Source organism: Dama dama, chromosome 4, assembly GCF_033118175.1.
Source record: "Dama dama isolate Ldn47 chromosome 4, ASM3311817v1, whole genome shotgun sequence".
NCBI lineage: Eukaryota > Metazoa > Chordata > Mammalia > Artiodactyla > Cervidae > Dama > Dama dama.
This window is the reverse complement of record NC_083684.1, coordinates 70,739,809-70,756,474: the sequence shown is the minus strand read 5'-3', so window position 1 is coordinate 70,756,474 and position 16,666 is coordinate 70,739,809. Positions and strand designations below refer to the sequence as shown.

General features: G+C 44.5%; 1 protein-coding gene across 1 annotated transcript; it reads right to left on the bottom strand.

The window, feature by feature from the left end:
• Positions 1 to 2,143: 2,143 nt before the first annotated feature.
• On the bottom strand, positions 2,144 to 3,109 carry LOC133055243 (olfactory receptor 6Z7-like). Its single transcript, XM_061140658.1, has one exon. The coding sequence runs from the start codon at positions 3,107 to 3,109 to the stop codon at positions 2,144 to 2,146; it is 966 nt and encodes a 321-aa protein (XP_060996641.1).
• Positions 3,110 to 16,666: the final 13,557 nt, after the last annotated feature.

Genomic DNA, 16,666 nt, shown 5'->3' with positions numbered 1-16,666 from the left:
ATAGTAGCTACTGTATACCTGATCTCTTGGGGTGGTAAAACATGGTGGTTGAAAACCACTTCGGAGCCAGAGAGACGTGACTTTCAGGATATCGCTCCCTTACTAGCTGGATTTTCTTCATGAATCCACTTGACCTACTTGTCCAGAGAAGTCATGTCTGGTAGAACATGTCCATGCTCTCTATAGAGACAGGTACAAACTTTTAGAGGTGGTACGAGGTATGCCTTGGGTGTTCTATAAAGGAACACATCTTTCCATTGTTCCTTATCCACACCCAGAAGGAGTTTGTTCCCTCACCTGATGGCTTAAAGACAGAAGGTACAGATCCCTTCTTGCTGATGCTGTACCTGGAGGAGGCTCTGGTGTTCAGGCAGGTCGGGCCCAGAGGAGGAGATGCCAACGAACAGGGGAATGACCTTCCAGTCCATCTTGGAAGGATTTGCTCCTGGTCTTGAGTGAGGCACCCACCTCAACCAACCACCCCACCCTTGTTTCTCTCCGTTGTTCTGGATGCTCTGACTTGCTAAGGGGACTGCCCTCATAGTGAGAAGGAGGCAGGCTTAAGCTGGTGCTCTGGACCTCAGAGACTTCCCTGATCTCTGTGGATTTGGAGAAGAGGAATCTTTTTTTTTTTTTTTGATAACTTTTCAGAGGCTTAGGGGAGGAGAGGACTTCCCAGGTGGCACTGGTGGTAAAGAAGCTGCCTGCCAGTGCAGGAGATATAAGAGACTCGGCTTAGATGCCTGGATCAGGAAGATCCCCTAGAGGAGGGCCTGGCAACCCACTCCAGTATTCTTGCCTGGAGAATCCAATGGACAGAGGAGCCTGGGGGGCTACAGTCCATGGGATCACAAAGAGGCAGACATGACTGAAGCGACTTAGCACACACACACATACACACAAGAAGAAAGTTAACCTCAGACCCACCCTTAGTTGAGGCCATTGTGCATTCATGGATCCCTTCCCAAATTCCTAGCCCTGCGCCTGGAGCCTGGAGTATAAAGATGGGTGAGAGGGGCTTCCCTGTTGGTCCAGTGGCTAAGACCCTCCAGTGCAGGGAGCAAGGGTTCCATTCCTTGTCTGGGAACTAAGGTCCTTCATGCCATGGGGTGCAGCCAAAAATTAAAAAAAAAAAAAAAAGAGGAATGAGAAACTGCTCCTGCCTTCATTGAATCAATCCTAGGGTGCATGTTCTCATGGAAACACATGTTCACAACTTGCTCTGAGAAGCACCAGGGCACCTGAAGAGCAGAGAAAATGGTCTTCTGGCTCAATGTACACTTGTAAACTTAAAAGTTAATTAAAAAAATACAAAAGTATTTCATACTACATTTTATTTTATTTTGAATTTAGCATATATATATATATGAACCAAATATCCATGTCAAAACATACAAACTGATTTCTTTTTAACAGCATAATGCTTATCTTACAATGAATGTACTATTTTTAATTTATGCACTGGATGGACATGTAGGCTGTTTCCTATTATTTTTCTTTACAAGCAAAGATCCAATGAATGTCCTTGTACATATTTATTTCTACTTGTGGGGACATATAGACACATTTAGGAAATATATATTTGTCAATATTCCCTTAATAAAACTGATGAGATGGTTAGATTTACTTTTCTGGCTTACTCATAAACTAAAACATCTTGTCATCAGGGTCACCAGCCACTTATCAGTCATCTTTGATGATCTACTTTCTCATAGACAATGTTCACATTTCCCTTGGGTGGCTATGATCTTGTCATGGATTGCTTCAAACTCGTATATATATATTAAGGCTTCTTGGATAGCCTTAATATATATTAACAGTATAGAACCCGCCTGTAATGCAGGAGACCTGGGTTCGATCCCTGGGTCAGGAAGATCCCCTGGAGAAAGAAATGGCAACCCACTCCAGTATTCTTGCCTGGAGAATTCCATGGACAGAGAAGCCTGGCCAGCTATAATCCATGGGGTCGCAAAGAGTTGGACATGACTGAGCGACTTACACTTTCACATTCTTTGTGAGAAATAATGAGAAGTGAGAAATGTATTCCTTCAGTATGTAACTTGCTTTTTCAATATCCCTTAAGGTGTTTCAAGCCATGAGAAAATGTAAATTAGGAGATAGAGGGTTAATGTCCCAACCAGGATCAAGTCCAGCGGAGAGTTCTGAGCAGGGCCGCGTGGACCTCCCTGTTCCGCAGGCAGTAGATGACCGGATTACACATGGGCGTGGCCACCGTGTAGATGACCGACAGCACCTTGTTGAGGTCCATGGATCTGATGCGGCTGGGGCGGCAGTAGATGAAGAGGGCCGCCGAGTAGAAGATGCCCACTACCACCAGGTGGGAGGCGCAAGTGGAGAAGGCTTTGCGCCGGGCAGTGGCAGAAGGCATGCGGAAAACTGTCACCCCAATCGCCAAGTAGGAGGCCAGGGCGACCAGCAGTGTCCCGCAGAAGATGACAATGGCGGAGAGGAAGTCCACCAGCTCAGTCAGGGCCACGTGGGTGCAGGACAGGTTGAGCAGCGGGGAGACATCACAGAAAAATTGATTGAGGACATTGGGGCCACAGTAAGATAGGCTGGCAATGCATGTTGTCTTGGCCACTGAGACCAGCAACCCACCAAGCCACGAAGTCCCAGCCAAGCCCCAGCAGACCTGGGGCCGCATGAGCAGCGGGTAGTGCAGTGGGCGGCAGATGGCCACGTAACGATCATAGGCCATGGAGGCCAGGAGAGTACACTCTGTGCAGATGAGGATGATGAAGAAGAAGAGTTGGGTCATGCAGGCTGTGAAGGGCACGTGGTAGGGTCCCGTCCACAGCCCGGCGAGCAGGCTGGGCATGGTCACCGACACGTAGCACATCTCCAGGCAGCTCAGGTTGCCCAGGAAGAAGTACATGGGCTTGTGGAGCTCAGCGTGGCTGCAGACGAGGAAGACGATGAGGGCATTCTCCAGGAGGGTCAGCAGGTAGAGGGTGAGGAAGACGACAAACAGGACTTCCCTTGTTTCTGGGCTCGTGGACAAGCCCAGCAAGATGAATTTCTGGACCCTCGTCATGTTGCCCAACTCTAGGGATCTCTCTGTCTGTGGAGTGACAAGGTTTATCGACATCCTGATTCCTGCAAAGACACATAATATACAATATTGGGGAAATGTTCACAGTGTGTTGGGAACTCAGATACTGGCAAACCCAAGTTCTCTTGGAAATGGGCTGATACGAAGAGAAATGCTGTAGATTTGTGAACCAGAAAGCAGGCAGAGAAGGAACATACCTCAACATAATAAAAGCCATGTATAATAAACCCACGGCAAACATTGTCCTCAAGGGTGAAAAACTGAAAGCATTTCCCCTAAAGTCAGGAACAAGACAAGGCTGCCCACTCTCACCACCTCTATTCAAAATAGTTTTGGAAGTTTTAGCCACAGCAATCAGAGAAGAAAAAGAAATAAAAGGAACCCAGACTGGAAAAAAAGAAGTAAAACTCTCACCGTTTGCAGATGACATGATCCTCTACATAGAAAACCCTAAAGACACCATCAGAAAATTACTGGAGCTAATCAATAAATATAGTAGTTGCAGGATATAAAATTAACACACAGAAATCCCTCGCATGCCTATATACTAACAATGAGAAAACAGAAAGAGAAATTAAGGAAACAATTCCACTCACCACTGTGATGAAAAGAATAAAATACTTAGGAATAAATCCACCTAAAGAAAGAAAAGACCTATATATAGAAAACTATAAAACACTGGTGAAAGAAATCAAAGATGACAGAAACAGATGGAGGAATATACCATGTTCATGGATTGGAAGAATCAATATAGTGAAAATGCATATACTACCCAAAGTAATCTAGAGATTCAATGCAATCCTTATCAAGCTACCAACAATATTTTTCACAGAACTAGAACAGATAATTTCAAAATTTGTGTGGAACTACAAAAAACCTTGAAGAGCCAAAGCAATCTTGAGAAGGAAGAATGGAACTGGAGGAATCAACCTACCTGACTTCAGACTATACTACAAAGCCACAGTCATCAAGACAGTATGGTACTGGCACAAAGACAGAAATATAGATCAATGGAACAAAATAGAAATCCCAGAGATAAATCCATGCACCTATGGACACCTTCTCTTTGACAAAGGAGGCAAGAATATACAATAGAGAAAAGACAATCTCTTTAACAAGTGGTGCTGGGAAAACTGGTCAACCATCTGTAAAAGAATGAAACTAGAACACTTTCTAACCTCATACACAAAAATAAACTCAAAATGGATTAAAGATCTAAACATAAGACCAGAAACTATAAAACTCCTAGAGGAAAACATAGGCAAAAGACACTCTGACTTAAATCACAGCAGGATCCTCTATGACCCACCTCCCAGAGTAATGGAAATAAAAGCAAAAATAAACAAATGGGACCTAATTAAACTTAAAAGCTTTTGCATGATGAATGAAACTATAAGCAAAGTGAAAAGACAGCCTTCAGAATGGGAGAAAATAATAGCAAACGAAGCAACTGACAAAGAACTAATCTCAAAAATATACAAGCAGCTCATGCAGCTCAATTCCAGAAAAATAAATGACCCAATCAAAAATTGGGCCAAAGAACAGACATTTCTCCAAAGAAGACATACAGATTGCTAACAAATACATGAAAAGATGTTCAACATCACTCATTAACAGAGAAATGTGAATCAAAATCACAATGAGGTACCAGCTCCTACTGGTCAGAATGGATGCTATCAAAGAGCCTACAAACAATAAATGCTGGAGAGGGTGTGGAGAAAAGGGAACCGTCTTACACTGTTGGTGGGAATGCAAACTAGTACAGCCACTATGGAGAACAGTGTGGAGATTCCTTAAAAAACTGGAAATTAAACTGTCATACGACCCAGCAATCCCACTGCTGGGCATACACACCAAGGAAACCAGAATTGAAAGAGACACATGTACCCCAATGTTCATCACAGCACTGTTTATAATAGCCAGGACATGGAAGCAACCTAGATGTCCATCAGCAGACGAATGGATAAGAAAGCTGTGGTACGTATACACAATGGAATATTACTCAGCTATTAAAAAGAACACACTTGAATCAGTTCTAATGAGGTGGATGAAACTGGGGCCTATTATACAGAGTGAAGTAAGTCAGAAAGAAAAACACCAATACAGTATATTAACGCTTATATATGGAATTTAGAAAGATGGTAATGATGACCCTATATGGGAGATGGCAAAAGAGACACAGATGTAAAGAACAGACTTTTGGACCCTGTGGGAGAAGGTCAGGGTGAGATGATTTGAGAGAATAGCATTGAAACATGTATATTACCATATTTGAAATAGATCACCAAGTTCAATGCATGAAATAGGGCACTCAAAGCCTGTGCACTGGGACAGCCATGGGGATGGGGTGGGGAGGGAGGTGGGAGGGGGGTTCAGGATGGGGGAACACATGTACACCCGTGGCTGATTCATGTCAATGTATGGCAAAAACCACTACAGTGTTGTAAAGGAGTTAGCCTCCAATTAAAATAAATAAATCAATTTTTAAAATAAAGTAAAATACACTTTCCACCTTAAATAAAAAAGAGTCTACAGACAGTAAATGGTGGAGAGGTTTTGGGGAAAAATTAATTCTCCTATATTGATGCCGGCAATGTAAATTAACAGCCAGAACAGAGGACAGATTTCTTAAACAAGGGAAAACTGAATAAAATTATGTCTCTCCCTAACCTTATACAGAAAAGAAACTCCAAATATCTTAAAGAGCTACAAGGAGGGATGGATACTCTAAACTTCTTGAGGAAAATATGGGCAGAAGAGGTTTTGAAATCAATCACAGCAACTTTTTGGTTTCACTCTTAGAAAAATGAAAAATAACAAAACTCAATAAAAGTAACCTCAAAAGCTTTTGCACAGCAAGGGAAATTCTAAATGAAAGAAAAAGACAACCCTCAAATGGGGAAAAATGGTTGTGATAAAATTTAAGAACAATTTATTCACCTCCAAACAAGCAAAGAGTTCATTCAGCTCAGTATCATAAAACAATCAGCTCAATAGAAAAACAGGCCAGAGATCTAAACAGACCTTTGTCTTAAGAAGGCATCCAGATGGCCATAAAGCCCATGAAAGATGCTCAGCGTCACTGTTAGAGAAATGCCAATCAAAACTGCAGCAACATTTCAACTCACACCACTCAGAATGGCCATCCTCCAAAAGAGCTGTAAAGATTCAATGTTGCCGAGGGTGAGGAGAACAGGGAATCCTCCTACAGTGTGGGCGGGGAGGGAAATGGGTGGGTGCAGCCACAAAGGTAAACAGTATGGAGATACCTTAAAACAGTAAATATAGAGCCACCACATGATCTGGCAAGCCCACCCCTTGCCTTAGAGCCAGAAAAAATCATAATATAAAATGATACTTGCAACTCTATTTTCAAGGCAGCACTATTGACAATATTGACAGCATCAACCAAAATGTCCATCAATAGAAAAATGAAGAGTAGCTGGTCCATCTACACATGGACTGAGAAAACCCATTTATGATAATCAAAATAAAAGGTAGGGGAAGGGAGACATTAAGAGGTTTGGATTAACACATACACACTATCTATTATCAAAGATAAAACAAAAGGACCTACTGAATAGCACAAGGAAGTCTACTGAACACACTGAGAGAACCTATATGGGAAAAGACCCCTAAAAAGAACAGAATAGGTGTACATCTGTGTAGAACTCAATCAAGTTCCTGCAAACCCAAAGCAAACAGAACAACAGAAATCAAGTTTACTCCAAAGGGGAAAAAGAACTAAACTACTAAAAAAAACAAACAAAAAAAAAACACGTGGCACATGAACTGAAAACATCTCTTAACTGGGCTCTTCATATTCAGCAGCCAGGAGGACAGAGGGAGAAAACAGTTGTCCTCAACAAAGATCCTCGGGTAGGTCCTGGAGAGAGATTCAAAACAGGGCAGACAATCAAGAGGCCACTCTGGAGAGGTCAGTTTTACTCACACTGCTTAAAAAAAAATTAGTGGAAAAATTTCACCTCCTGAAATCTTAGAGAAATGCAAATCAAAATTATAGTGAGGTATCACCTCTCACCAACCACTGACCAGAGACACTAAATACAGAGTTACTACCTATCCAACCAGCCCACTCCTTGACTTGGATCCCAGGAAAATCATAATGTGAAATGATACTTGCACCCCTATTTTTAGGGCAGCGCTACTGACAATGTCCAGAGTATCAACCTATTTCAGCTGAAAATGACACCTAAAAGTTGAAGCATCAAAACCTCTGTCTCCAGACTGGGCACTCCGCATGGCTTGGTTTGCTAAATTTAAGTGGTTCCTTAGGCTCCCTGCTGGCTCAGATGGTAAAGAATCTGTGATGCAGGAGACCCGGGTTTGATGCCTGGGTTAGGAAGATCCCCTGGAGAAGGAAATGGCAACCCACTCCAGTATTCTTGCCTGGAGAATCCCACCGACAGAGGAGCGTGGCGGGCTGCAGTCCACGGGGTCACAAAGAGTCGGACACGACTGAGCAACTACCACTTTCACTTTCTTAGATTCTCAGAATTTCTTCATTAAGGAGCCCCCCAAGCCTCTCTAACTCACTCCACATTAAACTCAAATCAGCTCTGATTCTCCTGTCATCCCCATCTCAATAGGTAAACACTGTTTTTATCAGGTTAATGTGAAAATTACCTGAAATTCCCCTTAGCCCCCACTGCCAACCACAACCAGTTACTTTCCAAGGCTTATAGATTTCAAGCCCTATATATATCTCAAGTCAATCCCCCTTTCCTGTTTAATTTATCCCTTCATTTCTACTCTGAAAATCAGAAAAAATTAGTATGGCTCAGGTCCTGTCTTTGAAGGTCTGATTTTCATGGCAGGAGAAATAATTATTTCATTCCTTTTCCGTACACTTTCCATGGGTGCCCTATCTACTTTTATTGAGTTGATTATTAATTCAGGAATGGGCTTCCCTGGTGGTCCACTGGTAAAGAGCCTGCCTGCCAGGGCAGGGGACAAGGGTTAGATCCCTGCGTCTGGAAGATCCCCTGGGGGAGGGGATGGCAACCCACTCCAATATTCTTGCCTGAAGAATTCCATGGACAGGAAAGCCTGGCAGACTACTGTCCATGGGGGTCGCAAAAAGTCAGATGTGACTGAGCAACTAACGCTTTCAAGAATACATGAGTGAAGAAGAAAGATACAGTCTGTATCTGCAGTGTGCTGACTTGTGAGGAAAACAGATAATGAAGAAAAAAGCCAATAAAAGGCAAAGCTTTTTTGAAGGGATTAAGGTTGTGGTGAAGCGCATGAAGGACCCTGAGATAAGGCACTGGGGATTACAAAAGCTAACATGGTTAGCGGTGAGAGACCCCACACGGGAAAAGATAGGGACGGCATTCTGAGCAAAGGAATCTCAATTGCAAATGTGAAGGGTCTCCTGTCCTTCAACCACTTGTCATGGGCCAAGCCTTCCCAGCCCTTTTCCGTAGTGACCACTGTTTTGCACAACGCTAAGTGAGCCTGTCAACAGAAGACGGTGTGCAAGGAGCCAGTTGGCCATTCTCTCTTCGACCAACACCAGCCAGATGATGTTCAAAACTGCAGCTGCCATATTTGGTCCCAAGACCTTATGTGGCCTGACAACCGTCACTTCAATGTTCTTACCTATGATCGGAGACAGTCTCTCTCTCTCCATTCTCATTAGCAACAGGCACTGTATTTTGCCACTTACTCTTATAAGATAATACATCTCAAGGTTAAAAAAAATCAAGTCAATGTCCCTCTAACTGCTGACACCTTGTCCTTAGACCTTCTTTTGAGGCAACCACCTGACCAGTCTCCTGGGGGATCCTCAAGAAATAGATCTTGGTTCTATTTTTGTTTTCTTTGTTTGGCTGCCCTGGGTCTTTGTTGTGGCATGCGGGCTTCTCTTTCTGTGCAGCTTGGGCTTCCTGGCCCCGAGTCATGTGAGATCTTAGTTCCCTGGCCAGGAATCGAATCCATGTCCCCTACATTGGAAAGCAGATTCTTTACCACTGGATGACCAGGGAGGTCCCGAGAAATAGATCTTGTCATCACCATTGTTTATAGATGCGTGGCCCTGATAAACACGAAGAGCAGCATACTAGACACATGTTCTGCATCCTGAATGTTCACTAATAACATGTCTTGAAGCTGATTCTGTAGCAGCCTGGAGCTGACCTTATCCCTTTAAAAGCTGTGGGATAGTCTCTGATGTGGAGGCGTCATAACCACCAGTTCCACAGGAGGTGTCTCCCAAGCTGTCCCAAGACATCGTGAAGATCCTGATGAGAGCAGATCTGATCTGTCTATTCAGTCCTCAGATCCCAACACAGCATCTGGGGGTGTCGACTGTGGTGTGATGAAGATGAGTGAACCAACAGGGAACGCTAACAGGTAGCTTGAGTGCAAAGATGACAGTGCATTTGGGCTTCACCCACTTGGTAACGTGCATGTAGGGAGAAGAACCTCTTATGGAGGCTTTGGATTTATTTAGCAAACAAACAGGGGCTTCCCTGGTGGCACGGCAGTCAAGACCCTGCCTGCCAATGCAGGAGACACGGGTTCAGTCCCTGTTCTGGGAAGATCCCACCTGCCACAGAGCAACTAAGCGCCCATGTCCCAGTGATGGAACCTGTGCTCTAGAGCCCAGGAACTGGTAACTACTGAAGCCCCAGCACCCTAGACCCCATGCGCTGCAACAGGAGAAGCCCCTGCAGGGAGAAGCCGTGCACCGCACCTAGAGAGCAGCCCCCACTCGTCGCAACTACAGGAAGTCCAAGGACAGCAACGAAGACCCAGCACAGCCGAAAATAAATGAAGAAATATTTAAGAAACGCCGAAGCTGATGAACACACGGTCCCACATTTATCGAGTGCTTCCTGTACACCAGCCCCGGCACTAGGAACGTCCATGTGTTAACTCGTGTGTTCTTCACAAAACCCCTTAGGATGTAGAACTTCTGGTTCTGGTGGGAAGTATCTGGTGGGAAAAGATTGTATCAGGCACTATGAGGGAATGTGTCTATTTCAATGGGCTTCAGAGTTATAGGTGGAAATAGACTTTATTAAACAAAGTCTGAATTCCAAGATAACTTCCAAGAATTAGATGGGGTGGGGGGGTGGTATCTGGCTACGTTAGTTCTGACCACGAGGGACATGACCCTAGAAGACACTGTTTGAACAGAGACGGAGAAGATGAAGAGGATCTGTACATGCACAGAGCTGAGGGGAGCAGCCCTGGGGGCAGAAAGGACAGCGAGCGCTAAGAGCCTAGCGTGAGAGAGATGGCAGTTATCATGGGTCCTGAGGAGGTCTTTGCAGCTGGGCTCAGTGAGCAAATATTCTACAGGGATGTAGGATACACAGCTCAAAGTTTCACACATATATAGACCTGATTTATGTCGGTCAGGGTACATCTGGCAACTGTAGCGGCTGGACAAGGATTCAGTAGCCATCATGAAGATAACAACTAGTTGGGTTGTGGTGTTCTCGATGGCAGATGTATCATGCCCATTTATGCACACTTCACGGAGTTCTTATGTTTATGCTCAACAAATGTTGTTGTTTACTCGCTCAAGTCATATCCAGCTATTTTGGGACACGGGGACTGTAGCCCCCCAAGTTCCTCCATCCATGGGATTCTCCAGGCAAGAAGATTGGAGTGGGTTGCCATTCCCTTCTCTAGGGGATCTTCCCAACCCAGGGATCAAACCCATTCTCCTGCATTACAGGCAGATTCTTTACCAATGAGCCACCTGGGAAGCCCACGCTCAGTGAAAAGCGCTGTTTACAATTGTTCACAGAGCCGTTAGGCTTCATAAATTGTTCATGCATGTGAAACCTGTTTGTCTAGGGAAAAACACGTTGAAATATAACTGGAAGCACATTTGAGGCCATTTGCCTTAACTCCCTTTAAGAAGAGTTTAGAGTATATTAAGACACTGACATTTAGAATGCATGGACTTCCATGTAAGAAGCTTCATCTTTGTCTCCTGAGGCTTCTGTTTATCTCTGAGGAAAACTGAAATGTTCCATTTGCTAATCGTATCTACTGAAGGAATATCATATCTTCAGGGTAACTTAGACTTATAAATTGTAGCAATTATTAACAGAATAAATGAATCCACTTCAGACCACAACAGAGAGGAGCAGAAGATGAGGATGCAGAGGTAGGGAAGGATCGGTCAGCACGAAACCTTGGGAAATCAGGCTTTTACAGTCGTCTGTCACAAGTAACAATGCAGCAGAGGTCATAGTCACCCTCCCTAACTTAGGACTTCAGGTTAACCAAAATGCTCACGGGTAATTTATAGAAAAACTAAAAATATGCCCAACAAAGCCTCACGTTAGTATCCTGAATCCCAGAACTAGAGTATTCAGAGACTATTCCATCTCCCCAAATATTTTACTCATGGATCGTTTTTAACATCTATGCTAGTTTTGAAGCAGACATGATGTTGAATAAGCACTCACTCTCAGAAGAATTCAGGCCACAATATTTTCTGCCTCTGTTGCCTCCTTGCATATTCTGCTTAACCTCTTCAAGCCTGTTTTATGTTATTCAAATTATAAGTCATCATTGACCCCTTGAACAATATAATCTCTAGGCTGTAGGAAAAGGGACAGTAGAGTGTGGTAGTTACGCTTGGCCTCAGAGTTTAAACCCAGAACTGGTGTCAAATTCTATTGTCCTGAATGAAACTCGGACTTTCTCTCACTGGAAAGCTCTTTTTTTCTTTTTCTATTTCTCTAGCCATGCCTCATGGTACGTGGGACCTTACTTCCCCAACCAGGGATCGAACCCACGCCCCCTGCAGTGGAAGTGTGTTGTCCTAACCACTGGACCACCGAGGAAGTCACAGAAAACTGACTCTTGACTGGTAGAAATTTTTGAGCTTTCTTTTTTTTTTACTTTTTACTTTGTATTGGGGTATAGCTGACTAACAGTGTTGTCATAGTTTCAGGTGAACTTGCAAAGAGACCCAACCATACATATATATGTATCCATTCTCCCCCACAAAAGCCCCTTCCCCTTTGGTAGTATTTCATTCCACTTCACTTCATGAATATTTATTAAGTAAGGGCTTTGTGCAAAGAAGCAGTGCAGCGCGAGTGGTAGATGTAAGGACGTGAATGAACCTGGGTTTCAGCCTCAAAGTGTTCGAGAAATTTCCATCGTGCAACTCTAGAAATGTTAATCCATTAACACCGCCTCTGTAATTTGGGAGCTATGGTCTTTCCCTTATCATTAATAAGTCAAGTATACTAGTAGACACTACATGCAAGAACTCTGGGGATGGTAGGACATAGTGGTCCAGAGCAAGGACTTTTGAAGTCAGACAGACACAAGGAACAAGATATCTCTTGGTCTCTCCTGGTGGCTCAGTGGTGAAGAATCCGCCTGTCAGTGCAGGAGACAGGGGTTCGATCCCCGGTCCAGGAGGCTCCCACATGCCGTGGGGCAGCTAAGCCCATGAGCCACAGCTACTGAGCCTGTGCTCAGCACCCAGGAGCCGCAACGAGAGAAGCCCAGGTGCTGTGATTAGAGGGTGGCCCCCGAGCGCCAGAGCCAGAGGAAAAGCCTTCGGAGCAGTGGGGACCCAGCACGGCCAAGAAGAGAGAGAGAAACCCAAGCTACCTCTCTATAATGGTCTCGTCTTCTCGACCCATCTGCGCCTTGTGCATTAATATGCGATATGGAGGTTAACCCCGAGCGAGGGTTAAATCAGTTAACACATCTAAATATCTCAAGTCAGTACCTGGTGCAGCTTGGGTGTTCTGTAAGAGAAAGTTTCTTTCTGGGGTCTCTTCTCCTCACCCCCAAAGGATCGCATGGGGTCTCTTCATTCAACGGCTGAAGGATAAGAGGTCCAGATTCCTTCTTGCTGACTCTGAACCTGGAGGGGGCTCTGGTTCCAGGAGGACCAGGCTCCTGCCCAGAGGAGGAGACGCCGAGGGCTGGAGGAAGTGCTGCTCAGTCCATCACGGGAGGACCTGGTCCTAAGCAAGGCGCCCACCGCTTCCGCCCTTGCTTGTCTTTGCAGGTCTGGCAGCTCTGAGCTGCTGGCAGGGTGAGAGGGAGGCAGGCTTAACCTGGAGCTCCGGACCTCAGAGACCTTCTATGGTCTCTGTGGATTTGGAGAAGGCACAGAGCAGAGAATGCTTTTTACAGATGCTCTGAGAGGCTTGAAGGGAGGAGGAGCAAAGGAAAGTCAGCCTCTGAGCCTCCATTATTCCAGGCCATCGGGCGCTGACTGATGTCTTCCCAGATCACAGGCCCTTCACTTAGATCCTGGAGCACAGAAATGAGTGAGAAACTCTTCCTTCTATAAAACTAGAGCCCATCATTGGTTGTCTGTGAGCTGAAAACTTCTCTGATACATCTACTTATATTTTTAAAAAATCCCTTTTTAACTGATACTTTAGTTTCCACACTGAGGAGCATGCGGGATCTTAGTTCCCAGACCAAGGATCAAATCCCAGACCCGCATGGTGGGAGCAAGGAGTCTTAACCACTGGACCTCCAGCAAGTTCCCCATATTTCAAAAAAATTCCTAATGAGCTTGAGAGAAGAAATAAGGTAACTTACATGCCATGTTAGTTATTGGAAATGAAATCAGTAAATAAGGTCACTAAAAGAGCCCGAACATCAACCCAACGTGGCTTCAGTGAAAAGTGAATTTATTGGTTCACGTAAGAAGAAGTCCCAAGGGTGGAACAGCCTCCAGGCATGCCTGGACCCTAACACTCAACAGAGTCATTAGCGCAGCATCTTTCTCCTCCCCGCCATTGATTCTGACTGTCTTTGCATTGACTCCATCATGAAGAAGGGACTCACCCATTAAAGAGTAGGTAGTTGCTGACATCTTCAAGCTTACATCTTTTTGAAAATGTTTTATTGATGTATTTAATTCTTTTTTAAAATTAATTTCTTTCAACTGGAGGATGATTACTCGGCAATATTCTGACAGTTTTCACCGTACATCCACATGGATCGGCCATGGGCACACGTGTGTCCCCTCCCTCCCCGCCCCATCCCTCCAGCCTGTCACAGAGCACTGGCTTAAGGTTCCCTGCATCTTACACCAAACTCCTTCTGGCTGTCTAAGTTACATATAGTCCTGTATATGTTTCAATGCTATTCTCTCAAATCGTCCCACCCTCTCCTCCTCCCACTGTGTCCAAAAGTCTGATGTTTACGTCTGTGTCGCCTTTGCTTGCCCTGCAGGTAGGATCATCGGTAATTCTTTTTAAAAATTTAAAAGAATTTAAAAAATTCTTTTAAAAAATTTATAAATTTCTCTATACACACATGTCCACTCTTTCACAGATTCTTTTCCCACCTGGGCCATGAGAGTGTTGAGTAGAGCTCCCTGTATCTGCAGTGGGTCCTTATTAGTGTGTGTCTGTGTGTGTTTGTGCGCAGGCTTCCCATGTGGTAAAGATCCCACCTGCCAATGCAGGAGACACAGGAGACTCGGATTCAGTGCCCGGGTCAGGAAGATTCCCCAGAGGACGGCATGGCAAGCTACTGCAGTGTTCTTGCCTGGAGAAGCTTGCGGACAGAAAGAGCTGACGGGACACAGTCCACAGGGTTGCAGAGAACTGGACACGACTAAAGCCGCTTAGCACGCACGCACGTGTGTGTGCTCAGTCGTGTCCAGCTCTCCGTCATAACGTGGCCCCGCTGACACTAGCCCGCCAGGCTCCTCTGTCCCTGGGATTCTCCAGCCCAGGATACTGCAGTGGGCTGCACTTCCTTCTCCAGGGGATCTTCCCTACCCAGGGACTGAATCCACGTCTCTTGCATTGGCAAGTGGACTCCTTACTGGAGGAGAGCTGAGGTACTGAGTCAGGAATGATGTGTTACTTTCAGGTGTACGGCCAAGTGAAGCACTTATACATTACATATATCCACTCTTTCACAGACTCTTTTCCCACCTAGGCCACGAGAGTATTGAGCAGAGTTCCCTGTGCTCCACAGAGGGTCCTTATTAGTTATACAAACCTACATCTTCACCCTCCAAGTCTCTGGGTGAAGAGAGGTCTGAATAAAATTCTCAGTGTCGGGCTCTTCCGTACAGTGTCGTGAACCTCCGTCCATAGTTCTTCAGGCGCTCTGTCTATCTGATCTAGTCCCTTAAATCTATCTGTCACTTCCACTGTATAATCATAAGGGATGTGATTTAGGTCATACCTGAATGGTCTAGTGGTTTTCCCTACTTCCTTCAATTTAAGTCTGAATTTGGCAGTAAGGAGTTCATGATCTGAACCACAGTCAGCTCCCAGTCTTGTTTTTGCTGACTGTATAGAGCTTCTCCACCTTTGGCTGCAAAGAATATAATCAAAGAATACAAGAAGAGAAGCGAAAAGCAAAGGAGAAAAGGAAAGATATACCCATTTGAATTCAGAGTTCCAAAGAATGGCAAGAAGAGATAAGAAAGCCTTCCTCGGTGATCACTGCAAAGAAATAGAGGGAAACAATAGAATGGGAAAGACTAGAGATCTCTTCAAGAAAATTGGAGATACCAAGGGAATATTTCATGCAAAGATGGGCTCAATAAAGGACAGAAATGGTATGGGCCTAACAGAAGCAGAAGATATTAAGAAAAGGTGGCAAGAATACACAGAAGAACTATACAAAAAAGATCTTCACAACCCAGATAATCACGATGGTGTGATCACTCACCTAGAGTCAGACATCCTGGAATGCGAAGTCAAGTGGGTCTTTGGAAACAGCACTATGAACAAAGCTAGTGGAGGTGATGGAATTCCAGTTGAGCTATTTCAAATCCTGAAAGATGATGTTGTGAAAGTACTGCACTCAATACGTCAGCAAATTTGGGAAATGCAGCAGTGGCCACAGGACTGGAAAAGGTCAGTTTTCATTCCAATTCCAAAAAAAGGCAATGCCAAAGAATGCTCAAATTACTGCACAATTGCACTCATCTCACATGCTAGCTCAAAATTCTCCAAGTCAGGCTTCAACAGTACATGAGCTGTGAAATTCCAGATGTTCAGGTTGGTTTTAGAAAAGGCAGAGGAACCAGAGATCCAATTGCCAACATTCATTAGACCTTCAAAAAAGCAATAGAGTTCCAGAAAAACATATACTTCTGCTTTATTGACTATGCCAAAGACTTTGACTGTGTGGATCACAACAAACTGTAGAAAATTCTTAAAGAGATGGGAATACCAGACCACCTGACCTGCCTCCCGAGAAATCTGTATGCAGGTCAGGAAGCAACAGTTAGAACTGGACATGGAACAACAGACTGGTTCCAAATAGGAAAAGGAGTACATCAAGGCTGTATATTGTCACCCTGCTTATTTAACTTACATGCAGAGTACATCATGAGAAGCACTGGGCTGGATGAAGCACAAGCTGGAATCAAGATTGCCAGGAGAAATATCAATAACCTCAGATATGCAGATGACACCACCCTATGGAAGAAAGTGAAGAAGAACTAAAGAGCCTCTTGATGAAAGTGAAAGAGGAGAGTGAAAAGTTGACTTAAAGCTCAACATTCAGAAAACGAAGATCATGGCATCTGGGCCCATCACTTCATGGCAGATAGATAGGGAAACAGTGGAAATAGTGGCTGACTTT

Bases quoted from the DNA above. Each gene is read 5' to 3' on its own strand.
- LOC133055243 (XM_061140658.1), bottom strand. From the start codon at position 3,109: ATGTCGATAAACCTTGTCACTCCACAGACAGAGAGATCCCTAGAGTTG.